The following is a 27,974-nucleotide window of genomic DNA, read 5'->3' as shown; positions in this document are numbered from 1 at the left end:
ATATAATGAGAAATATTTGTATTTATTTATTTTAATGTATTAATGTTTTAATAAATAAATTCAGTATTAATAAATAAATAAAAATTAGTAATAAATGTTTAATTGTAATTACATATTGTATAATATATGTGTGAGTGTGTGCTCATGTAAAGATAGATATTAAAAATATGTAAACAATTATGTTGTATTATGTATATAGATAAAAATATGATGTAAAATAATTATATACAATATTTTATATTTATAGATAGATATTAATAGAAATAGGCTTTATATACACTGCTCAAAAAAATTAAAGGAACACTTTGAAAACATATCAGATCTCTGGGGAAAAATATCATGCTGGATATCTATACTGATATGGACTGGGTAATGTGTTAGGAACGAAAGGATGCCACATCATTTGATGGAAATGAAAATGATCAACCTACAGAGGGCTGAAGACACCCCGAAAAAGTGGAAAAGTGATGCAGCAGACTAGTCCATTTTGCTGAAATTTCATTGCAGCAACTCAAAATGGTACTCAGTAGTTTGTATGGCCCCCGCGTGTTTGTATGCATGCCTGACAACGTCGGCGCATGCTCCTAATGAGACGACGGATGGTGTCCTGGGGTATTTCCTCCCAGATCTGGACCAGGGCATCACTGAGATCCTGGACAGTCTGAGGTGCAACCTGGTGGCGTCGGATGGACTGAAACAATGTCCCAGAGGTGTTCTATTGGATTTAGGTCAAGTGAGCGTGGGGGCCATTCAATGGTATCAGTTCTTACATCCTCCAGGAACTGCCTGCATACTCTCGCCACATGAGGCCGGGCATTGTCATGCACCAGGAGGAACCCAGGACCCACTGCAGCAGCGTAGGGTCTGACAATGGGTCCAAAGATTTCATCCCCATACCTAATGGCAGTCAAGGTGCCATTGTCGAGCCTGTAGAGGTCTGTGCGTCCTTCCATGGATATGCCTCCCCAGACCATCACTGACTCACCACCAAACTGGTCATGCTGAACGATGTTACAGGCAGCATAACATTCTCGACGGCTTCTCTAGACCCTTTCATGTCTGTCACAAGTGCTCAGGGTGAACCTGCTCTCATTTGTGAAAAGCACAGGGTGCCAGTGGCGGACCTGCCAATTCTGGTGTTCAATGGCAAATGCCAGTCGAGCTCCACGGTGCCGGGCAGCGAGCACAGGGCCCATTAGAGGACGTCGGGCCCCCAGGCCACCCTCATGAAGTCTGTTTCTGATTGTTTGGTCAGAGACATTCATACAAGTGGCCTGCTGGAGGTCATTTTGTAGGGCTCTGGCAGTGCTCATCATGTTACTCCTTGCACAAAGGACTTTCTACGGCCCTGTCCAGATCTCCTAGAGTAACTGCCTGTGTCCTGGAATCTCCTCCATGCTCTTGAGATTGTGCTGGGAGACACAGCAAATCTTCTGGAAATGACACGTATTGATGTGCCATCTGGAGGATTTGGACCGCCTGTGCAACCTCTGTAGGGTCCAGGTATTGCCTCATGCTACCAGTAGAGACATTGACCCTAGCCAAATGCAAAACTAGTGAAAAACAGTCAGAAAAGATAAGTAGGGAAAAAAATGTCAGTGGCCTCCACATGTAAAACCATACCTGTTTTGGGGGTCGTCTCATTGTTGCCCATCTAGTGCACCTGTTGTTAATTTCATTAACACCAAAGCAGCTGAAACTGATTAACAACCCCCTCTGCTACTTAACTGACCAGATCGATATCCCAGGGGTTTAATTGACTTGATGCTATACTCTGATTAAAAAGTGTTCCTTTAATTTTTTTGTGCAGTGTATAGGAGTGTGTGTATAGTTAGATTTAAAAAAAAAAGTACAATGTACAAATATATATTTAAATATTACATATGTATATTGTCACGGAACAGAAGAATGCAAACACATGTAATAGTATGAACAGATTATTGAACAAAACTCAGGCAGATAGCAGGTGAGTTTCTGGTTAGCAGATCATTACTGTGACGATACTGGCATGAGAATGATAGTCTTATCTGTTGTGCAGGTTCTGGAGAGGAGTTGCTCAAGGGCTGAAGATAGGTAGATTGTGATACACAGATGACAGAAGAAGAAGGTCAGGATTGCGTGATGCACTGGTAAGTAAGAAGTTCCATACTGAATGACGAGACCAGACAACCACATGTTTGGTGCTGGCTTATATAGAGGGAGTGATGAGACTGATGGCAGACAGGTGTGGTGATTGTTGAGTGCGCATAGGTGGTAGCCAGAGGGGATGATGGTAAATTTTGTGTGCTGAGATGACTGGTCTTGTGACAGGCATGGTGAAAGGAGCTGGTGAACAGGTGACATAAATATATATATATATATATATATATATATTTATTTATTTTTTTTACACATACACACATGCACATATACATACTGGAGAAACAATTGAGACGTCTCAGTTGTAATTTTTCTTTCCTATGGTAACCTGATCGTTTTTGGCACATATATTCTGATGTTTCTGAAGTCTAGTACGTCAAAAAGTCCAGTAACCAGTTTTTAACATTTTCAGCACGGCTTAATTGGAGAGGAGAGCCTGAGTGACCTTCCGATAAAAGTGTGTCTTATACAGTCTGAGTCACCGGTGTCTCCCACGCATTTTATCTCTCGCTCTCTTTCCCTCGCAGAAGGGAATGGGCCGATTGAAATGTTGATGCTGTGCTCTCGCAAAGTACCATTCTGTCTGCTGATGGGATGGGATGGGGTGGGGAGTGAGTTACATTTCATCTCCATTAATTTGTGCATTGCTGGTGACTCACTGGCCATCTCTGCTTAATGGATTGCACAGGATATTGTGTTTCATGAAGCCGAGATATTTCAGACACCATTTGTTCCTGCGACTTCGACTCTCACAGTCGTTCTAGGCACAGTTGACGCTTCCATTTTAGGAATAAATGAACTATGTGTAGATAAGTCTGCAAGGGAAACCCATCCCCTCGTCTCTAGACAGTTTGCTCTTAGTACACCACTACAAAATGATTGCATTAGAAGACGCTTTCCACTGAAACCATATGTGCTGTCACTATGTTGATGAGAAGCACATCGTATTCTGTAGCCTCGAGCGTAGCATATGTACACCAAGCACGCTTCACAGGGTACAGTCATCCTAATGAGTGCCAAGCTTCTAAGGGTGAGCCGAGGCTTTTTCTTCTCTTAGCCTTCCTTTCCGAAGTACTGAATGAGGTTTCAATTAGCTTAAAATGCAATAAATTGCATGTGTGACCATGCAGAAAGTACTCTACTCAAATAAGATTTAAAGAGTGCTGTGGCTCTTGGGTCGTGTTTATTAGGTAATGTTCTACTAAAAAGTTTAGAAAATTAACTGTTAAAGCCCTGATATACTTAATTAAAGTAAAATTGAAGAACAAACTGGTGTTACGTTTTTTGTGATATTGATTTTCGTCCAATCAAATGCTCTCTAGTAGCAAATCACGGTTCTTTTTTTTTTTTTTTACATGAACTAAAATATTAATGTTACCTTCATGTGCTATCAGAAATTTCCTACTTTCCACTACTAAAATCATAATTGACCCTTCGCAGGGAGCTTGATTGACAGGCAATCTGACCAATCATTTTGTCTGACAAGTTATTTGTGTATATTTCATGCTATAACTAGTGAAGTGGAAGGGATGATCGGTTCACATGCCGCTTGAACTGATGTGCTACAGTGATCTGTCACAACACGTTAAAGAGCCACACAACTGTATTTATTTGAATTTCTTTAAAATGACAAAATTTGAAAGCTAAGGCTTTGTTTCATACCAGCAGTAACCTGCTCTATCTTGCCTGTCGGCGTGTTGTCAGTTTCCCCTTTGCTTTTCCGATGTATTTTTCACTGCGTGAGAACATGATGTATGGCTTGTTGGATGTAGCAACAGTAACTAAGCGGGGTGGCTCTTTGTGAAGGGTCAATTAGAAGTATGTCATGTTCAAGTGCTTTGTTCCTGAAAGAACAAAAATCATTGAGTGCGGAAGGTTTGTTCTTACACATGTCTTGGGGAAATATTATTAAAGCCAAAATGTTTCGAAGATATTTAGTCAAAATCCAATAGATTGTGAATAAAACTTAAGTGTCCCATTAATTGACAACCATATAAACATACCCACTCCATTGTATACATTCACTCCACTATCTATATAGGCAGCTTTCTGACAATTGCCGAATGTAGTTTAAATACCGTAAATGCTTTTTTTGTGATGGGAAATACATACAAAATGCATTAGGCTACATAGTTATTTATATACCTAAATAAACTTGAGAGGGCTTCATGTCCAATTTCTGATTAGAAAACGTAGGAATATTTTTTGTCTGGCAAATATCTTCCCTCACCACAGTTATCAATTATTCTGTGTATGTACAAGTCTTGATGTCAAATTGAATTGTGATGAAACATACGGTCCCCAGTGGGAAAAAATGAATCTCAGAAGCCTGTGACCATCCATAGAGTTGGTCATCTTCAATTCAGATGAGAAACATTCAGTACAGCAGAGGGACATGAATAAATAGGATGTGTCATGGTCTTTGTTTGTGTCGTCGCGCAAATGATTGATAGCCACTATCACAAGCATAAAGGCTCTTTCCCATTCTCCTTAGTTACCTGGGGTTGCTATTGATTTAGAATCATAATGACTGTAAAGCCATCTTTAATTTATTAGCTTGGCTGATATGAATATTTGATGTTCCCAAAGGGATATTTCAGCACCTAAGATGGAGAATGGCAGGGTGGAACATAGACAGGTGCTGATAACGGTTTGCGAGCCAACAATCTCCTGATCTTCAGATGAAAAAACGAAAAGGACTCGGGCAAAGTCATAATGCATCATTCTTTATTGACTAGTTGGAAAAACATAACATGAAAATAAATGTTTAGATTGGTTGGTCCCTCAAGGCTCAGTAGATCTAGAACAAAGAGATCCAGGTAAACAAAACAAACGTTCAGAAAGCTCACTTCACTTTCTCTTTTTTTTTTTTTTTTTTGACTGAGTAATTAGTCAAGCAGATTTTTACAGATTTATTTATTTTCTACATGGAAATTTGCACATAAATATATTTTCTCTTTCATCGAAATATAGTCAGCAATAGAAATAATCCTTTTTGTCCATGGAAATATGGCAAAAAATCTCAAGTCAGCAAAGCAGAACTTCTGAAATAACAGACTCCTTAAAATACTTTACAATATTTTAGTACCAAGTCTACTTCTTTTCATTCACAGAGTCATTTGTTGCTTCATTTTGGATCTGCTAAACAATAATCTGTCATCACATGCAAATCTATACACAGTAATCCATCAACCGACAGGCTATTTGATTGTGCACATACTGTATCACCAAAAGGTCCCTACTAGGTTTATGTCAAATCCAAGACATAGACTATTCTAGTGCCTGCACTGGGACCTCATTGTGCTTATATACAATTCTACTCTCCTTTGTACAGATTTCGCCTGTCCCTGACATGTTATGGATTATAGTTAATCAAAACCAAGGACCGGATTTGTAATCGTTAACACAGGTGTAAATGTATTTGACAATGCAATGCAAGTACCACATTTCAGATTTCAGATTTTGTTTGTTTTCTGTTTTTTAATAACCTCTGTATGGTAATTTGGCCTGTTCAATTATGTACAAACTAGGAGATAAAATAAGTGCTCTACTGAGATCTGGCCATATAACAATTGCTTACTTAATGGGACAGTTCATCCAAAAATGGAAATTCTGGCATCATTTATGCACCCTCACGTCATTCCAAACATGCATGACTGCCTTTCATGTGTTGAACACAAAAGAAGATATTTTGAATAATGTTTCAACTGTTATTGTTCATGCAATGAAAATCAATGGGGTCCAAACAACAATGTTTAGACCCCACTGACCTTCACTGTATGGACTTTTTTTGGGGGTGAACTATCCCATTAAATGTTAAACACACAGAAAGGCACCGTATTAATCATGTGAGATGGTCAGTACGTTTCATTAAGCCAGAAACAATCAATCAACAATATCAGCTAGTCTCTTTTAAGTTCTCTTTTCTCTGGCATTGTTAATTACTCCGTGCACATCAGTCATTGTTCACCTAGATAATGAAAGCCTTTTAATTCTGGACAGGGAACTTCAGATGCACCCTAAATAGTACATGTAGCTTTTAGAGAACTACTCGACAGCTCAAACAATCACCTTAAAAGGCCACAAAACAGTGTGAGCCTTCATAGACAAGGCATGTGGATGCTACCCAATGTTTTTCTTCATTACATCAAGAGCCTCTATAACCAATGGCCTTTTCGCTCAGATTTTCACAAAGATAGACTTTCCAACACATCACAATTGAGAATTCGCCAAGGACAACCTTTTGTTTGCATGCTTCCAAGAAGATCAAACCCATAATGATCAATACAGAACGCAACCCATACTGTGAGCTGACAGACGGGAATACCAGAATCTCATTTTATTGGAATAATTCAGATCAACGTGAATGGTGGCATTTGTACTGAGATTCAACAGTTGCTTATGCTGGGCAGTGGGATTTGCTTTGAATGATTTTAAATAATGCTTCTGTCCAAAGGCAGCATGTGCAGTCATCCACCTCTAGGGATTCTTGTCCTGGTAATTTTCACGTAAAAGTAATGCTAACGAACACACAGAGCTCATTTCGTGAAATACATGCAAGAAAAGGCATGCCCTTCTCACAATGAAATTCATAAAAATGTCTCAGGCCTGATTCAAACCCTTAGAGAGAGGCATATCTGTGATCATTAGTTTGCAGGACTGTTTTTTTCTTTCCCCGTTTTCCCAACTCTTGCTTACAGTGTTTTAATGTTTTATCTTGGTATTACCTGACAACAGTTTGGCACTGTATACTCAAAAATCGTTCGGTCTGTTTCTCATTCTCACAGATAAGATCAACAATACAGAACAAATGATACACTTAAAAGATGAAAAGCACAATAATAATAATAATTCAATGGTCATAAAATTACAGTATCTCACAAAGAGGCAGTTTTAGCCATTCAGTACTTCAATGGTAAAATAACACTATTAAATGACAAGGACACTTAATAATGGATTTGCAAACGTGTCGGTGGGGAACAAACTAACACGGCTAGTGATGTAGTGCAACTAATCCCATATTAATTAACCCAAATTATAAACACTGTGCAGTTAAAATGGGAAAAGACTTATGTTTGCTTAGGAACTGGCCCAATGCCATGGTGTTTCAGATATGCTGTTGTTTTTGAAATACAGGTTACGTGATATAATTAGACATGTCTACCCATACAAGAAAATTTCTACAGTTAATTCTAATTATGATTTATAATTTATAGCATTTTTTTCCTCAAATCTAATGCTAAATCCCAGATGCTAATAATAAGTAGTATTGAGTATGTTTCGACTTCAGAAACAAAACATAATAACCGAATTTAGGGCTAGTTTGTACATTTAAAAACAAGTAAAAGAAAATAATATTGATTTGGGTCATGAACAGACATCCGGATAGGCAGCATTGCAATATAATTCATGCAATTACAAATATAATCAATCTTTAATCTAATAGCACCCAATTTCACAGTGGATTACCTAGTGCAGAGAAAATATTGGCTTTTGAAGTCAACAAGTAGCTAAATGGAGAGCTATAATAACAGACTTTGACATTTCATTTGTTTAAGACTTGGTGCGTTGAGCAACATGAGGTATGAGCCTTAATTGCCATTTATTTAACACTGCGCATGGAAGAAACGTCTCTACACCACTGGTCTAGGACATAATGAGAATGATTTCAACGCCATTTAAATGACCAAAGCAAACCTGTTCCAGATCGGAGCCAATGTTGACCAAAACTTTGAACCTGTAGTAGCCGCGAAGTGTTCTTGCACGAGGAGATGAAGGGAGCCACATGCTACACTGGACTGTGATCGGGTGATGTGTAGGTCACAGTCACTGCACTACACTCGGGTGGTTCCCTGGTCCTGCGGAGATCCGAGTACAGCCGTTCTTCGAGGGTTGCTGCTAGCTTGTCGCTCAGCTCTTCTGTGATTGTCTGTGGGCCATAGCTTGTACATTCGGGTGTACGTTCATCAGGAGGCTCAGGCGGTGGCAATGTTTGCCTAGAGTTCTCCCCACCCACCGATTGCTCTCCAGCAATGTCAGTCATTGGAGGGGGCTGCGATGCCTCGAGGGCTTCCTTTTCGTTGATGGTTCCGCTGCTTTCGGTGCTGGAAGATATTCTTATTTTGTCGGGATCCACATCAGTAGCGGTATCCTGATCTGCTTTGGGTGTCTCGGGAGTACTGGTTGCACCTTCGCTGCTCTCTTCGTCAGGTGCACTAATGATTCGTGGGAGAGTGCTATGGTAGCTAGTCTCTAGAGGGTAGTTGACAGTTTCGCCGCGTCGGAGCGGAGTGCGGTACCGGTCAAAAGAGGATTGGAAGCGCTGGCCGGGGTCGCTGTACTGTTTGGAGCGCTGCCACTGCTTACGCAGGTGCACGCGGGAACGATGCTTGGAGCGCAGCGGAGACTCCTGCTGATCGAACTGCGGGTCGTGCCGTAAGAACTCATGGAAAAGTGCCTCGGTTTTCTCATCAATGCTGTAGTCACGGCGGGAAAGGATGGGGGGATGAGGTTGAGCGTCACGTTGAGTGAACATCTGGCCATAGGGGGACCACAGCATGGTGCTCTTGTCCGTTTCCACTCCATCCACACCGCCGCTGGCACCCGCGGGTTCCTCTTCAAGTTCTTCGTCAAAGATGTCCGTGTCGAAGCTCTCGCACACGGTCCCTTTGTGCCCAGAACTGAAGAAGTGCCTGCGCTCCACGGCGGAGCCGTCCTTACTGCTACTGCTGCTACCAAACAGTCGTAACTCCTCAGGAGCACGCAAAGGTGCTTCTATCGAGGCATAACCGCTGTCCATTTGGAGCAGCTTGCGGTTTCCTGGCTCCCCGTCACTTCCCCTTTCCGAATCTACACTATCCTGTTTGCGACCTTTCTCCGATCCCTCATCTAGAGGCAAGTCTGCATCCCCCTCCATGTCATCCCCAATATCCTGCGAGGGGTACCTAGGCAGCCCTCCCATCTCGGTCTTACCCCCTAAAGAGCACACGCTGTCTGCATCACTACGGACGGAGTCTTTGTCATTGTTGCTGCTCTGGTCGGACGAGACATACCGCTCAAGGGAGGCTCGAAGAGTCCAGATATCACGGTACAAGGTCTGAGGTTCTAAGCTCTCCTGATGGTAGCCCATTCCAAAACTCTCTTCCGGGGGCTCAGAGGTGAGGCCGATCACCCCGGGACCCATCGCTCTGCTGCAACTGGGCTCCACCATCACCTCCACCTCTAACCTGAACGACAGCACACATATGAAATCAGTCAAGCTCGTTATCTTAAATATAGTCAGTATTTCTTTAGAAAATGCCGCAATGTAGCACAACATCTGTTTTATGTCAGTGTGAGTTTGTCAAATAAATTTTATTTTATTTTAATAAATTAAGTTTATTTTTAGTTTATCTTTGAGCCCAGATTCAGATGTTTTAACTTTTAAATAAACTTTTATGTTTTTCATATTTTTACAATCTTTAGATACATTTTTTTTTTAATTTGTATTTTAAAACTTAAAATTGCAATGCTCCAAAAACTGTAAAAAAAACACAAAGCAATTTTTTAAAATGACAATTTAAGTATCACTGCTACAATCTTAGTTGTACAATACTGAAAACTAAGTTAAACTAGTCAAACTAACTAACTGAGTAGTTAACCACTGTAGACCATCCCTATTATATTATTTAATTAGAAAATACCACAACATAGCACAACATCATGTTTTATGTCAGACATTACTGGTCAACAGTTTGGGGTCGGTAATATTTGAAAGACTCTCATTAATTTGTTCAAAAATACAGAAAAAAACCCCAGAAATATTGTGAAATATTATAACAATTCAAAATAACTGGCTTTCCATTTGAATACATTTTAAATGTTTTTTTTTTTTTTCCTGTGGTGGCAAAGCTGAATTTTCAGTAGCCATATATTCCGGTCTTCATTGACACAAGATTATTTAGAAATAATTCTAAAATGCGTAAGAAACATTTCTTCTTTATCTATGTCGAAGTTGACAAAAGTTGTGCTGCTTAATATTTTTATAAAAAATTTTTCAGGATTCTTCAGCATTTATTTGAAATAGAAATCTTTTGTGTATTATAAATGTATTAAATGTCACTTTGACCACTTTAATGCATCTTCGCTGAATAAAAGTGAACCCAAACGTTTGAATGGTAGTGTATGTCAAATATATTATGTTTGTTTATTTTCCTTTCCGTTAAAGCTTGGAGTCCAGATTCAGAGATGTTAAAACAGATGCCTCCATTAGCGCACAGATGGTTGTGACTCACTCTGTGATGGTTAATTTGAGGAGACCAGTACACAGCGACAGAGACAGGAAAGTCAATTGTGATAGGTAAGCAAATATAAACAAATATACTAATGTTCATAAACATGTGAATTGTCCTCCTTGGCCCATTTTGCAAAACAAATGCAAACTGATGGCTAAAAATACCAAAAGGTACCCCTGTGGTATTTACCCAAATTCAAGGAAACAACTTCCAAATCTAAAGCAAAGCTTTTGCACTGTAAGCTGATGATGCCACGATAAGGCAATGCGATCAGCGCGCTGAGATCAGTCCAGCATGGAATGAGGTCTGCTGTATGAGGCATGGTGAGGCAGATGGTTGCTATAGCGAATGCATGGGCGAGGCAATTAAAGATACCTGCCGAGGGAGGGTGGGGGTGTGGAAGGGGGGGATAGAAGACGTGGACTAGGCCGGGTGGGACAGTAGGTGACATCCTTGGTGCGAGCGATGTACTGGATGAGGTCGATGTGATGGCCGTCATGCTCCTCCTGGTCCATGCTCTCGCTGGCTGCACGCTGCCGCTGGAACTGCCTCCGCTTGGGGGAACCTGTGGGGTCATCAATAGACTCACAAAGCAATTTGAAATAAAATTTACACATTTCAGGTTTAATTGTCAACAAATAATCGGTCCACCAAAAAAAAAAAAAAAACACTGTTGTCGCGAATTCCATCATTACCCACATAGTTCATTGAATTCTCAAAACCATATTTCCAACAGACATTTGCAAACTGCATCGCAAAGATTTGTAGTTGGTACTACAGCTCTAGACCTGTAGTTAGAAGCATAGTTTCTTGTGTGGTATTAGCCAATTACGGTAAGAACTTTTTATAATCTCTAACTTGCTCTTCCTCCCAAACTACTTTCCTTTTCCACCTTAAAGGGATCATGATCCCTTGATCTTTTGATACAGAAGAGGTCTTTGTATGGTTAATTCATCCTGCAAGTTTCAGACTTAAAATCTCCTCATCATCAATAAAAAGCATTCATGTAATAACTCTCAGAAAACGGCTCATTTTAAATCCTAAATGGGACATGGTGACGTCAGCTAGACACAGTCGTTTGCATAAACACCGCCTCCTGAGCAACACATCGACATAGGCCCCACCCACTGGCATTCAGATGCTAACAGTTTGACACTTGATCATGCCGAGTGTCGTGTCGCGTCAAAAACAAATAGAAATTACAATCACTGCTGCTATCTTGTCTACACTGGATACAGTCAAAGTCCCTTGCGCGTTCACTTTCTGACATAGTCCACGCGCTTGAGTCTGTCGTCAGGACAAATGAAGAGAAAGAATGTTTGCTTTGACGCGTTTGGTTTAAACAGCTCATTCGGACATTGGAGCATTTTGTTTTGTAAACGAGGCACAGTTTCATGGAGTTCACAAATATCGTACCGATATTTGTGTATGATTGCCGCTTTTCGCCCCCTAGTCGCAGTTGCATTGAACTTTCAAATTGACCCTTCGCAGGGAGTTTGATTGACAGGTGATCTGACCAATAATAATGCCAAATCTGCCATTTTTGTCCAACAAACAAACCAGACAGGAGAGTAGATTAAGGTTAGTGGACTTTAATTTCAAAACCGGTTTATTGACATCTTTCCGTGGTTGAAACAAGATACCTTCTGATGTTCATTCTTATTTCGCGCTATAACTAGTAAAGAGAAAGAGATGATTGGTTCACATGCTGCTTGAACTATCACGACACATTAAAGGGCCACAAAAACGGTATTTATTGTTTGAATTTCTTACAAAAGTACAAAATTTGAAAGCTAAGACTTTGTTTCATACCAGTAGTAAACTAAAGTGTGTGTCGTGAGAGTGCCATGGCTTGTTGGACACAGCAACAGTAACTAAGCAGGGTGGGTCTTTGCGAAGGATCAATTGGTCGTAAACTTATTAACTGGGGTAAAATTAACGAAAAATGAATGTATGAATATATCCACGCACAAAAAAGACAGCCAAAACTATTGGTTTTATAGGGCTAAATTATAAAATAATTATTTTCAAACATAATTATTCATACCAGTTCATTTTACAGAAATAGTGTTTAAATAAAACCGTTTTAGTGGAAAAATATTGATAATTGTGACTTTGCTCGTCAATTCTCAATATGTTAATTCTCACCTATCACTATGTTATCTCATAGTTTTGATAAGAATCAAATCATATCCAGTCTGGTGGCTAAAATAGCTGATAGACAAATTACTTTTAGCAAACTCATTTCGTCTGGCTCCATTTTGGTATATAACTATAGAGTACTGTGAATTAAAATAATTATTTTATTTTAAAATATAAAATAAAAGTAATATAAAGATAATTGTAAAATAATGTATAAAAATATATATATAATAATAATATATATATATATATATATATATATATATATATATATATAATTTGCCTCTAAATTTATTATTATCATTATTTTACCTTTATTTTTTACCAAGAAAGATCAAAAATCTTGTTTTACAGGAGTGTCCTGGCCAAGATAGGTAGCCAAATGTACACTTATACACAAACATAACATATGGAACATTAAAACATTTACAATTCATTAACTCATCTTCCAATTCTCGAATAATGGATTCCAACCTCTCCTCTTTTGCTTTTTAAATGTAGTGCATTAGGTTTAATGCATTCAGAAAACATAATTAACATATTAACAATATAACAGGTATCTTATTTGTTACCCTGGGCATCCAACAGTGGAAATCTATTATATGGAGAGCACGGCTTTTATCATGACCTTATTGTTTCACAGAATAAAAAACACTGAGCGTTTAGGACGCTCATTTTCGCTGTCTCTCATTTAAAAAAAAAAGTTTGGAATGGAAGAGCCCTGCGTCAACCGGCCATCTGCTTGAGAGTGAGTCTTGGCTCTCAAATACAGCAGCTTCGTCTTGGCTGAGAGAATATTCTATAGTCTGCTACACACACACACACACACAAAAGCCGAACCATTTCTCTGCTCCACGCTACATGAAGGCACTAAAACTCTATTAAGGTCTTCAATCATTTTTCCAAGGTAATACACAATGCAGGGGCTAAATGAAAAGCAAAGAAACATTCAATATTGCTTTGCATCCCCTAAGGCTAGGAAACTGATCGCTTCACAGGTTCATAACACTGTCTGTACTTTCCACAGCAGTGTTATCTCACTTCCTTTCATGCTGACAGAACTGAAAGGATAAATCCAGATATATTTACAATAATACTTATATAATCAGACAGCAGCATTCTTATTAATCTATTCATTCATGTTTATTAATTCATTCAGTCCCATTAGCTACACTATGAACTTTTCTCATATTTAAAACATGAGGTAGAATAATATCACACTTGCGCTATCAGAGGATTTTTGTCATGTCAATGCATTAGTATAAGACAAAGGTGACTGAGTAAAATTCGAATTTTTTTGGCACCAAATTCACACCATTGTTTTGTACATTTGAAGAACAAATGCCAACCACTAGGCTCTGCAAAAACTCTTTAATGTACACTACTGTTCAAATTTTTAAGGTCAATAAGATTTTTTTTTAAAGAAAATATATATTTTTTCTTTTATTCAGCAAGGATGCATTAAATTGCGCAAAAGTGACAGCAAAGACATTTTAATATTACAAAAGCTTTCAGATAAATGCTGTTCTTTTTTCTATTCATCAAAAAAAACAAATCAAAAAAAAAAATCAAGGTTTCCACAAGAAAACCTTCAGCATATTAGAACGATTTCTAAAGGATCATGTGGCACTGAAGACTGGAGTAATTATGCTGAAAATTCAGCTTTACCATCACAGGAATAAATTATGCTTTAAATATATTCAAATAGAAACATTGATTATAAATTGTAATAATATTTCACAATATTACTGTTTTTGCCTTAATTTTGATTTAAAAAAATAACCCCCGTTTTTTAACAGTATTGTATGTTAAATTTATTTTTTATGATTTGTTTTATTAAAAATAATTAAATATTTTACAATTTCTAATTTAAAAATGCACCGCGTTAAAAAACAAATTAAAATACTAATTATAGATAAAGCCCTGCTAAAAATATAAAACATATCTGGAAACTAAACTGCTTTTAGTTTTAAACTAGCTTTAAACAACACAAAATAGCAATACCTCTATAAAATCCATGCTTCATTAGCACAGCCTGTTTATTCGTGATGGAACTAGCACCCTACATTCACCCCGGATGCTTTCTTTAATCTGCTGCCAGCTCCTGGATGTGTCACTGACCTCTCATGTCTAGACTTGAAGCTCTCTGGCTGCTGTCGAACTTCCACTTCTTGATCTTGAAGTAGGGACTCGCTCCCTCCAGGCTGGCGTGTCGGCGGAGCTTGGTGAAGAACTGCAGCATGGGGCCCTGTGGGGCCCCGCCAGAGGAGGACAGGGCCATGGATGAGGCTGATGCACCCTCTCTACCATTACCCATGATGCCTATACTCCTCCCGACTCCTCCTCTGACCTCCATCTGTTTGTGTTCGCAAGATTACATAAATGCAATACAATCGGATGATCTGCTGTATGCATTCAGCATGTGTTTGTGACTCAGCTGAACTTTGAGTTGTCCGTTTGCGCGGATAGTTATGTGTATTGTGATGTGTCAGTGGGTGAGTGTGTGTGACTCACTAGACACGGGCTGGATGGCTCAGGACCGGCCGCTGTGATGCTCTCACAGAACGTCGTGTCCACAGTGGAATTGAGAGCGTCGCCAGGAAGGGCAGAGCTGGGACTGAGACTCCGGCTGGTCAGGGCAGTCTGGGGCAGTGAAAATACTGGTGGCTGTGCACGTGACAAACACAATGGGCGGTTGTTATTTTGGCAGTAATAAGAAACCTGATTAAACATAATGATGCCTGGTACAGATATAAGAATGTTTATTAAAGATTCAGACTCAATAACTTTATTGAAGCAGCATTCTAACATCAAGTCCTAATCAGGGGTGCGTTTCCCATACAACGTCGTAACTCGCTGATTAACCACCATAGTACGACGCATTGTTGTGGAAACGGTCACATCTCCATCATTTGATGGACGTCACACGCATGGTGTGGAGTAATAACTAATGCTATTTAACTGATTAGAGATCTCTAAGATGCTGCTGTATTGAACATGGCACCTGATGACTAATTTACTATTTTTTGTTCCCTGTCATTTTAATGTATTTGATGTTTGATTCATTGCGGGTTCCCTCTTACGTCATACTCCAGGGTTCCCTTAGGTATTTATGCACATGCGCACTCTTCAAAAACGGCGCTTATAGAGGACGCGCAAAAATACACAGATTAAAATGCATTTATATTTAGATAGAATGGAAAATATAGATTGTACTCCATGTTGTGAGCTGTAATTCCAAACACGTAAGTTTGCGACGCTGTTTGCGAATGTTTGTTTGAACTATGGTTTCTGGAAACACTGAATCGTTGGTACATAAACCATGTTGGTAATGACAGAATTTGCAAGCATAGTTGGCTAACGATACTTTTGGGAAACGCACCCTGGCTGGTTATAAAGCACATATTCTGCATGACCATATTCTACATCCCAATACCTAAACTTAACAATTACCTTACTAACTATTAATAAGCAGTAATTAGGAGTTTATTGAGGCAAACGTTATAGTTTGTAATTGTTTGCTAATAGCGAGAATTGGACCTTAAAATAGTGTGACCGATGTTTCTTATCCACCGTATTCATCTATTTTCTGAGACTTCCGATTTATTAGTTGCTATAGTTAAACAACTTGCAGAATAACTATAATTAGAACAGTAAATGATAAAACTACTTGCGCTACAAACCAGATTACAATTTTACAATAAATACAAAAATAAAATAATAGTATACGAAATGCCAGTTTACAATATGTTTTGTGCAACTACAAAAACTTGAAGCGAATGACACCAGAAGCCTCGCACATTCAAGTTTTAAAAGGTTGCTCTCTTACATTAAAAATAAGGTGGATATTTTGGACCAGTGAGATTTGAATGTGGGAGGGGCTACCTCGTGGAATGACGCAATAGCAGAATGTTCGCAATACTGTGGATAATCTCTGTATCTTTTTCCAGCACGATGAAAGAACCAGCTACTATTTTAACCATTTTTTCTTGCTATTTGATTATATTAGCAAAAGGTAATACATTTATAAACACAGTTTTCGATTTATTTTTAATCAATAATTGGGAAAAGAAATTACATTTAGAAAAACACACTACTGTTGAAACGTTTAGGGTGTACTATTTTTAATGTTTTTGCAAGAAGTCTCTTATGCTTACTAAGGCAATTATTTGATTAAAAATACAGTAAAACCAGTAAAAATAAATATTATTACAGTTTTAAATAACTGTTTTCTGCATCATTACTCCAGTCTCCAGTGTCACATGATCCTTCAGAAATCATTCTAATATGCTGATTTGCTGCTCAAGAGACATTTTTTTTATTATTATTATCAGCGTTAAAAACAGTTGTGTAGTTTAATATTTTTTTGGTGGAAACCGATTAAAAAAGGTCAAAAGAAGAGCATTTTTTAAATAAAAATCTTTTGTAACATTATAAAGATATTTACTGTCACTTTTGTACAATTTATTGTGTTCTTGTTGATAAAAGTATTAATATCTTTCAAAAACCAAACTCGTACTAGTATAAATGATGTATACTGTTTCACATACTATGGATTTAGTACAGTATTACTGTAAAAAGTGATAAGTTGACTTAACTTAAAAAAATTGATGAAACCTGTTGCCTTTTCAACTTATCACTTTTTACAGTGTACTAGGTTAGTACATTATTCTGAACCCAGCCAATTTTTTGTCAAGGGTCACATCAATAACAGCTGCTTAGGTTAAAAAAAGGTACAATCTGTGAAATACAGTAGGATTTATCTCGTCACTTCATGATGTGGCTAAAGTAAAGTACAAGTAAAAGCTAACATGTTAAAACATTAATGACCCCAATATCTAGATAAATCAATTGCTCCACTGCATAAATGTCTCCTTGCACACCACATCACTTAACAAACTGACAATCCATCACGACCTCAGCACTTTTAACTGACCTAGAAAAATACGATCTCATGCTGCCCTTGTTATGACTGACATCATACTCTCCTATTAGCAGAGCAATGTGGCTGTCACCTGAAAAATTGAGAGGCTGGATTTAGCGACGGGGCGCGTTGTCATGGCAATACTGTTCTCTGATGACTCACACTCGTGGATGGTGAGTATCTGGAGAGCGGGTGGAGGGAGGTGGAGGTGGGTGAGCCGCGCGTTCTTCAAGTGATGGAAGTCGCCCTCCGTAAGCGTGTACCTGAGGTGAGGTGGAAATATGACACATGCTGGCTGGATTTATCACTTCATTAGAGGTTTACACCACAAATATATCACGGGAGTGTTTGCTGAAAGTGTTGTTTAGATAGATGTGCTAGGAGACGAATTGCATTGCGAAAAGTAGTCAACCAAAGAAACTGTCTTGTCTGCATACTGCCAAAAAACTGATTTATGCATAACTCCTGTTTTAATAATAATTTTATATATATATATATATATATATATATATATATATATATATATATATATATATATATATATATATATATATATATATATATATATATATATATATATATATATATATATAATTACATCATCATTTTATTATTCTTATTATTATTATTATTCTTATTCTTTTAGTTGTAATCAAAAAGTTATACAATTTGACAAATTAATATTTAATTTTTTCTATAATTATACTAATTATCTATTTTTAGACAATAATGTATGCATAAGTATTAAAGAAGAATCATTTTTAAACAGAACTATATATATATATATATATATATATATATATATATATATTAATCATCCTATTCTTTTAGTTGTAATTAAAAAGTCATGTAATTTGGCAAATTAATATTTAAAACAAAATTTTCTTTCTCTCATTATTTAATAATTATCCATTTTAGTTAATAAAGTATGCATAAGTATTTTAATATAGTTTTAGATGAAGTACATATCAAATTCAATATGTAATGCATCAAGTTCTTTAACATTTTTGCAAATTTACATACACAACATTTATATAAATATAGACACATATTTCATTTTAAATCTAGTATATTGTTTTTATATTATAAGATTATATATTATATAAATGTAAAATTACAAATTAAAGAATAAGATTTTATTAAATCATTAAATGCTTATCATTTAAATACTTTTTGATGAAATATATATCAAAATAAATGTGTGTGTACTGTATATATGAAGAGTTTATTTGCAAAAACAGATAACTCAAAATAACCCAACTGCAGTTGTTTGAGATTAATTGGAATGCACAATGAAAAAACATGATTTCTGAGAATTGTTAAAAACGGAGTTATCTGTTTTTGCAAATGAACTCTTCATATATATATATATATATATATATAGTATATAAAATGTATTATATATATTTTTAACTATATTAATAATATTTCTTTATTATTATGCATACATGTTTACCTTACAAATAAATAAATTAAAAAGGACTTTCAAATATTCATTCACCAATTTACATAAATTTGTAGTTACTACAAACAGAAAAAGGTCCGTAGAATAATCAAGTTTTGTTTTTGTTTTTTTGTACAAAATATTAACTTTCCCTTTCATTAATTTTACCCAAAATCTTGATGTTGACAAACAAGTTAATGCCCCTGTTATTCATCAATGGCTCATGCATCTGACAAGCCCAGATGTAAATGTAAAACGCATAGATAAATGAGTAATGAAAGCTGCAGTCTGCTGCGGCAGCGAGCGCTGTGAATAGGAGCGCTCTGTGTGTCTTGAGTGGGTGGTACGAGTGAGTGGGCGACTGACCTTCGACCTTCTCCTGTGTTTTCTTGCTGTGATCGAAGAGTGCTGCTTCGTTGAAGGAGACCCGGCGGCCGGTTGTGCCCGTGGAGAGGAAACGCTCTGTCTCCATGTCGTGGGAGCTGGCTGCCGACAGGCAATCTGACTCATCGACGCGAATCGTAATCTCTGTGCGGGGAGAGACAGATTAGACCAGAGGACGGGTTTGTTTTTCACACGATGCCCTCAGTTGATGTATGTGAGACTGTCACTTAAACTTGACCTTGACACTTTACCTGAAGCGATATGTAAATACACATGGAAATGCATTACATCTTTTCATAAATAAGTGCAACTGGGAGGTTGGCATATAACATGGAATCAAACTTTTTTTAGGGAAGTTCTTACCGTGCACTGGCTGGGCCTCCTCAATATAGGTGGTATTACTTTTCTCGGTGTCATCGCTAGCCCTGAGGCAAACAATGAACCTTCAATGCAAACACGTAACCAGTCAAATTCAAATTCATGTTCATCTCATTCATAATATGCAGAACTGGGTCATTCTCAAAATATGACGACAAACATGTTCCTGGACTTAACACACAAATGGAAAAAATCAAGAAACCTAATATAAAAGGCAGCATTCTATAGTTGATTCTATTGTTCTACACGTTTTATTATTTTAATTTTGTATCAGACATCGTGGTAAAAAGTTGTGTTTTGAAATGAAACAAAAGTCGTGGAGAAGTACTTCCTGTTGTACCATTATTTAAATAATGTTACATTAATACATTTTAATTTTGCATTAAAAACTCCTTCATATTATATTACATAATAGTATATCATATTATATTACAAAATAAAGTAAGTTAGCAGTAAATGGTTTGATTCTATTGTTTTGCACATTTTTATTTTATTATTTTATTTTAGTTATATTTTATCTTGCATTAAAACTCATTATTATATTATATAATATTATAAAGATAACATTAAATGGTTCTGTTTTGCACATTTTTTTATGATTTAAATTTTGCATTAAACTCCAAATTATTTTATTATATTATATTATATTATAAAATAAGTAATTATATAATGTAAAAAGAATGTTTATATTTTGTTTCATTGCTGTTGTCAGTGTTAAAAGGTCTTAAATGACACAAAAATTTATTATTTTACCTTTAAAACAAACTGTATTTTTAATTTAAATTTAAAAAAAAAAAAAAAAGAAAGAAATTTAGCCATGTTTTCAAGAAATCTATATGCTAATATTGTATATCCTAGTATACTTAACTATATATATATATATATATATATATATATATATATATATATATTTAACACCTAAATTGACCATCTTTTTCTTTAAAAAAACAGAGTAAAGATATTGATTATGTCATCCTGCACTACACTGCTTTATGTCCAATCAAATGCTGTTTAGAATCAGAATGCCCCTCCCCCAACGCCACCTGCAACCTACTTCAAAATGTAATATTTAATTATGTTACTTGTTGTTTCCTTGTAATTAAATGTGAAATATACTAGCACATTTCTGAGTAAAAATTGTTTCTCCACCAAGTGTAGTAAATTACAGTTCATGGCTGCGATGCAATCAAAACCAATGGAGATGTCCTGCAAAATCATGATTTTATGGTGTCTTTAAACGTTATGCAAGTGAGAAAGTCACCAGATTTTGAAAATGTCCCAGCTGTGAATAATTGTGAAAAAAATCTCATTCACATTCAACTGCGTTGACATCTAAATAAACGGCGTATGATAGGCACAATAACAACATCGGCTTTATTATGACAATATACAGTTTCATTCGCCATAAGGCACTGAGGGTAATAAGAAACTGGAAATGAGTTTCCAGTCCTCTAACCACAGTGAATGGTGGCACACTGCGAGAGTGTGTGTGTGTGTGTGTGTTTTAGTGGGTGTTGGCTAGAGTGCACTCTCTCCCGCACCAGGAGTGATTTATCGCGGCTGATGGCTGCTATGAGATCTCATTATACTCGTCATTTGTGTGAGCCTGCACTCCTCCAGGCTGCCTGGAGAGCAGGCAGACTCTACACCTCTCAGCAGCCACTGAGAAATACAGCCAGGCTGTGACGAATGTGCACAGAAAACATTTTCGGGGCTGAGTGTCCTTGGCTTCACCAGAGGAACAGTTTATTCCAGTTGAATCTCTGTGTTACGGTTTTATTTGATGTATAATTTAGTGTCAAACCATCTGTCAACATGCAAACATCATGCCGCAAGTGACAATCATAATGTATATTCACAGAATGCATTTCTTCATTTTATCTGTGCTATTTTTTTGTAATTGTACAATGATTTTAATTGGTTTTATGATGTGTTTTAAGATGAAATCTCTTCTGATTGTAAAAAGACATCTTGTGTGAAAGCATTCTAACCTTAACCTCATGCAGTCTTATCATTTGGTGCGACCATCTGTCACGCAATGCAACCAATTACGGGAAATAAAATAAAAATCCCAAATTCTTAATATCAATCACTGATACAATATGTTATCATGGATCCTTCTGTTACAGTTTGCAAATATTTTAAGGATTTTAAATTATATATATATATATATGTATGTGTGTGTATGTATCCATAAAAATAGACGAACTGCTCTGAAAAGATAAATACAAAATATTATATATATATATATATATATATATATATATATATATATATATATATATATATATATATATATATATATATATATATATATATATATATAAATTAATACCCAATTTTAAAACTCATTTTAAAAACCTTTTAATGTACTATTATCACTAAAATAATTCAAATTGTTTTTGGCAGTTGAAATAAAGCTGAAATAATTATTGGATGAAAAGCTTAATTACTTAATTAACTTAAGTAGTTAACTTAAACGAAAATTTTACATTTTGCCTTGGCAACTAAATAAACAAAATACAAACTCATCTGTGTAATATCACTAAAATTAAAACTAAAATTTAAAAAGTTAAAAGCTGAAATAAAATACAATAACATATAAATATGAAATTAAAAACTTTAAACATTAAAAATGTTGCCTTAAAGTACTAAAATTAAAAGTGAAGTTTAAGTACCAAAATGTCTAAAACTAAAATTACTGAATATACCTAAAACTGAATAAATAAATATATATATATATATATATATATATATATATATATATATATATATATATATATACATACATACATACATACAATTCTAAATATTAATAAATGCTATAATAGATTTAAATAAATACTAGTAATAAAATTACTGACTATTACTACTATGACTACTAATAACTTTATTATTATGCATATGAAGGTATATTAGGTTGCACCACAAGATTTTTTTTAGGGACAAAGAACAAAGTTGGAAATTCTAGGATGAAATATTACTAAAATCCCTAAAATTACATTTAGATAGATAGATAGATAGATAGACCTGATTGGTTGACAGAAATGTTCATCTAGAACCAAGTATGTTCAGGGGCCTGTGAATGTATACGTTGCAAGGGATTGGTCTTACCACGCATGGCGTCTGTCCCCTTCACAACAACGGCGACAGACAATCAGAAGGACAGAGAGCAGGACCAGCGTCCCCCCGACAAAGATGGACAAGAGGACCAGCAGGAGGACATAGCCATTCTGTGTCCCTGATGACAGCGGGACGTCCTGGGTAAACACCAGAGAAAGAAACAAGCCAGTCACAATGGAAATTCCTTCTCTGAGTAAAACCGCATGACTTCAATTTTCACATTATATAGGTTTCTCCAATTCCATTGTCCAACTTTTTCAGGTCTTAAACCCAAAAAAAACCTTAATTGTTACCATTTTACTAACATAGACATAAACCGCAGACATTTTTTGCATAAAAGCCCTTTGTTCAAGATTGATCCCTATGGTAATATTACATAAAGCCCAGTTTCTGGAGAAGAGGACCTTCAGGTGTGTGGGCTTTTGTGTCTGAGTTGAGATATTAAGTACAGTGTTCACCACGCCAAAGATGAGTTTAGAAAGATCTAGAGGCGGAGACTTTCAGAGACAAGAATTGAAGACACAGAAGGTTCCTTCCTCAAAGACATCAAAGCACAAAGGCATACAACACCTCTCGCCCTGCCACCTGCTTAACTGTCATCTTCGTTCATGTCCCCAAAGAGATGTTCAATGGTAAAAATGCTAAATAAGAGCATAAGAACAAGGCCTGAATGAGCCTTTGGGCCATAGATGAAGCACCTTACAATTACTCTTACATTATACAGTGTTTCAATTGGTGGAGCAGAACATCCTAATTACCAGCCATTGTTCAGGTGAAGATCTGGAAAGAGTTTATTCAGATCAGGTCTATTACTTGGTTAATGAAAGAGTTTGGAAGACTGATTTCTCTTCATTAAACTAGAAAGCTATTTATCACAGAGTCTGCCATTAAACTAGCTTGGCAAGAGCGTAGGATGCAAAAACTGGGACCTCTTTCATAGTATCATTGTGCAGGTCTCAAGAAGAAGTCAGGCTAACTGCTTTTCAGAAAAATGGACAAAACAATATAGTTTAACACTTTTAAAAGTTTACATTCTGAACTTTTCATTCTGTAGTTCTTCAGAAAATCATTGCTGTTTTGGTGCTTTAAAGGGATAGTTCACCCAAAAATATTGTCATCATTTACTCAAGTAGGTACAAACCTGTATGAATGTGGGAAACGGAGCAGTTCTGGGGCACCATTGACTACCATAGTATTTTTTTGTCTTCCTACTATGGAAGTCAATGGTGCCCCAAAACAGCCTGGTTACAAACTTTCTTATCTTCCTTTGTGTTCAGCAGAACAAAGACATTCATACAGGTTTGGAACTACTTGAGGGTGAGTAAATGATGACAGAATTTTCATTTTTGGGTGAACTATCCCTTTAACTAGATACTGATCTGAAGAACCTGTAATGCAACAACAAGAACATTTTAATCTCCGAAAAACATAAGCAATCCATACAAATCCTGTCAAAATATTTTGTTAGGAAATCTAAAAAGGTGTAATATCTATATTAACTGCTTTTATTCAAGTCAAAAATATTATTTAAAATGACTGGGTCACAAAAAAGTTCATTCAAAATAAACATGTAACAGCAGTCTATGGTTAATTTTGATGTTAAATGGTCAATCAAAGCAGAAATAGTTTCATTTCGCAGGTGAAATCCAGTCATTTTCATATTTCACATGATCTCTAGAGTAAATGTGATCATTGAGGACTTGTTTAATAACCAAATGATGTCCCATCTTTAAAGAAATAAATATCACCAAAATATTATAATTCTGCCTAATGATGCACTAAATGTCTGTGAAAAAAAATAATAATGAAAATCGCTCCAAAAATTTGTTTTGGCTGAAATATCCAGAGGTTATTTTCAGTCCAGGTTTAGAATTTAGAACATTTCGATTTTTTTTTGTGCAATTTTAGTTTCTCTAAAAAATGATTTGGTGCATCACTAATTCTGTGATCATTTACTGACCCTCAAGTTGTTCCAAACCTGTACGACTTTCTTTCTTCCATGAAACAAAAATGTTTTTAAGAACAATTTAGTCAACTGATTTCATTGAAAAGATCTTGGTCAAAGCAATGATTCATTTACAAACTAGACATCACTACTTCTTTTTGTTCCTCACACAACGCTACAATATGCGTTCAGAAGACACAAAATATAGAGCATGAGTCATACTGACCACATTTATGATCATTTTATGGGCTCTTTTTTGAAGCTATGTAAAAGAGCAGCTAGGACATTCTTCAAAATTTCTCCTTTTTTGAACCCAGTCTTTCATACAAGGTTTAGAACAACATTTTTTGGGTAAACTGTATATGTATAAGGTCCAAAATCTCAGAACATCCTGGAATTAGTTGCTATTCCTAAATGAATGTCTCTATTCTAATCTAATCTAATGATGCTGCTTATGCCGGTAATTGAAGTTCCTGACAGTAACTCTGGGTTGTGATGCTCTATCACATCGTTTGAGAGCTCGATGGGTTTGGTCTGACTCAAAGTTCTCTCGCAAGGGCTAATTTGCTTAGATCTCGCGGTGGATCCAATTACGAGGGACACAGAACAGGATATTTTCAATTCGCATGTCTGGAGATATAGCGCTGCAAAGAGCGGGAATGGGTGTAATGAAAGTAACCAGCACAGGAAGGAGAAGCACTAGTACTTACGGTGGGGTAAGTTCTGTTCTGGTTTGTCCATATGGCAGACTCATTGCTCATGGTCCAAGCCAGAGAGAGTGTCCCCCCTGAGGAAGACATTACAGGAAGTCAGGCAGCTGCTTTGAAGCCGGTTATGGCACTAAAGAAGGATTTGAATTCTCCTTCACAAGGAAAATAAAACAAATGCATCCCTGAAGTTCCCTTTGAATGATTGTGAAATACTCAGCTTTTAAGCCAAAATATAGTTCCCAAATATGTTTGATTGCAACTCTTGTACATACAAACACACACTTACACAACCCTGTGACAAATGTCACCCTTTCCCTCCCAAAAAAATCCCTTTTGATTTCCTCTTTTATCCAGTGGCTGAGGCCCGGCAGCATATGCTCTCCTTAAAACCATCAACGCCACAGCTTTCTGCATAAACCGCAAAAAACCACCGCTCTCTCGCTCCTGCACTCACCTCCCAAGCAGTCCTCGCTTCTTTAATGCTGCAACGCTGCCTTTTCTCCCATTATTTGAAGGCAGCGTGTGTTTGTGTGCATTAGATGCAGAGATAGCAGTGCGTTTGAAGGCTCGGACTGCAAAGCTTTAGGCTCCTGCTGCATACTCATCCAGCTTCTGCCCACCTACCTGTTTTCATAGCTTCTCTCTCTCTCTTTCTCCATCTCAGGGTCTTTAGCGTTCCTGAGATCATTTAAGCTTGTTTTTTGTGTCTCGGATGCATAATGCTGCTGTAGTGTTCACAGAGATGTCTAATGTACTGCGTTATTAGACATAGTTATTAAACAAATCAACAGAGACCCATTTGAAATGTTCTGGACTGTTCTTTCAGATTTAATGGCGTTGCCAGACTTCCTTTTTAATTACTTTGTCACTTTCAGTTCACTTGTGATTTATTTGGTTTGCACCAATTCTGTTTATGATTTTATGATACACTGCAAAAAAGTGAAAATGTACAAAATGCATGTTAAAAACGACCTTTGTTTGTGTAGTTTAAGTGGTCAGGTTGATTCGGTTGTGCTTGTTAGTTTTAGGTTACCTGAAGAAACAGTCTCTAACACAATCAACGAAATACCGTGAACGTTATGCAACATATGCTCTTGTCATGCCTGCCAGACTCTGCGGAGGTGTATCACATTCAAAAATCTCTCCATAAGCATTTCTTATAGATTATTTGTAGAATCTTTTGAAATAAATTATTTACATTTCAACATTAATTCCTACAACAAACTGGAATCTTCATGTTTAATCACTAGTAAGTAATACAGTACCAACAATTATCTGTTTCATCATCACTGCTGATTATCCATTAATTAATTTAATCAGACAAGTACTCAAATTGTTGCTGGTATTTATTCCATTTTTACTAAATATTCATTAGAGACCAGTATTTATTTTAGTTACTTGTACTACTGGGGTCATCATGGTTAACTAAAACTAAAACCATACAAAAAAAAAAAAAAAAAAAACCTTTGCATCTTAAAATAAAATACATTCTAACTGAACTAAAATGAATTATAGAAAAATCCTTACACTCATTTTATTTTTTTAGCTAGATACCAAGGCTACATTTTCTTTTTCATTTTTATGTAGTTTAAGCTGATGTACAAAAATGACTAAAACTGAAATAAAAATTAATTAAAAAAAACTATATAGACATTAAAAAATGAAAATGATAAAAATGATAAAATGATAAAAATGACAAAAACACAATGACTAGAACTTTAACTTAATTCAAATGAAAGCAGAAAATATAAAAATAAAAACTCATTAAAAATATTAATAAAAAAACAGCTAATTTTATCTCAATGATACTAAAATAACACTGGCAACTGTTTAAAAAGTTACAGTTCTTCAGTTTAGGCTATTAACTGATTAGATATATTTTTAGACACTAGTATTACTGTTTTAAATTAACATTTTAATTGTACTGTTAATATTTAAATTATAACTATAAAGTATCCTGCATGGTCATTTAATATCGCATGCAAGAAAAATAATTGCAACTTGTGAGATTAAAAAATATATATATTTCTAGTAACAACTGTGATAAATAATAGTCTCATAAATACTATAAATTGAGATTATGAGATTACCATTAGGATTAAATGAATAGTTACTAATGATTGATTACTCAGTATTGGACCACTCACTATCGGCATTGGTATAAAAATAGATACTAGTTAGTCTACATGGACAAATGTTTAAACCGCTTGCCATAATAGCGATGTGAGCATCAACACACAGGCGATACAAACCCATATAAATGAATTTAAATCTCCTTCCCAAACCAGTTATGTTCAGGCTATTAGCCTCTTTCAAATCGACAGCCGCTTAAAACAAAAGATAATCCATGTCTGTTTTCCCAACAGATGCTCTCCGCATTTTAGACTACCATCATTTCCAATAATAAGGCACGATGTCATTCTAATAAGACACTGAGACGCTCGCGACGGAAACAATCGCAGAATGGCAAGCCGACAAAACTCACCTAACTATAATTCACGTGGTCCATGAG

At 36.2% G+C, this 27,974-nt stretch overlaps 1 protein-coding gene and 1 long non-coding RNA gene across 2 annotated transcripts; one reads left to right on the top strand and one right to left on the bottom strand.

The window, feature by feature from the left end:
* The first annotated feature begins 19 nt into the window (after positions 1 to 19).
* Positions 20 to 19,461, top strand: LOC131530083 (uncharacterized). Its single transcript, XR_009268322.1, has 3 exons — positions 20 to 2,129; positions 17,550 to 17,746; positions 19,327 to 19,461. It is a non-coding gene; the product is annotated as an uncharacterized LOC131530083 (long non-coding RNA).
* cbarpb (CACN subunit beta associated regulatory protein b) lies at positions 4,847 to 27,933 on the bottom strand. Its single transcript, XM_058760199.1, has 9 exons — positions 25,463 to 27,933; positions 22,799 to 22,944; positions 19,670 to 19,749; positions 19,282 to 19,450; positions 17,570 to 17,741; positions 15,069 to 15,221; positions 14,676 to 14,910; positions 10,788 to 10,977; positions 4,847 to 9,365 (listed from the first exon to the last, which is right to left on the bottom strand). Exons 1-9 carry the CDS (start codon positions 25,550 to 25,552, stop codon positions 7,928 to 7,930), a joined length of 2,673 nt encoding a protein of 890 aa, XP_058616182.1. The 5' UTR covers positions 25,553 to 27,933; the 3' UTR covers positions 4,847 to 7,927.
* Positions 27,934 to 27,974: the final 41 nt, after the last annotated feature.

Source organism: Onychostoma macrolepis, chromosome 22, assembly GCF_012432095.1.
Source record: "Onychostoma macrolepis isolate SWU-2019 chromosome 22, ASM1243209v1, whole genome shotgun sequence".
Lineage (NCBI taxonomy): Eukaryota > Metazoa > Chordata > Actinopteri > Cypriniformes > Cyprinidae > Onychostoma > Onychostoma macrolepis.
The sequence above is the reverse complement of the archived record's forward strand: the minus strand, read 5'-3'. Positions and strand labels throughout refer to the sequence as shown.

Coding starts and splice junctions, on each gene's coding strand:
- cbarpb (XM_058760199.1), bottom strand. CDS start 25,552: ATGTCTTCCTCAGGGGGGACACTCTCTCTGGCTTGGACCATGAGCAAT. Junction 17,742..19,281: donor GAGAAGGTCGAAGGTCAGTC/GCCCACTCACTC, acceptor ACCTCACCTCAG/GTACACGCTTACGGAGGGCG. Junction 10,978..14,675: donor TTCAAGTCTAGACATGAGAG/GTCAGTGACACA, acceptor ATGACCCCACAG/GTTCCCCCAAGCGGAGGCAG.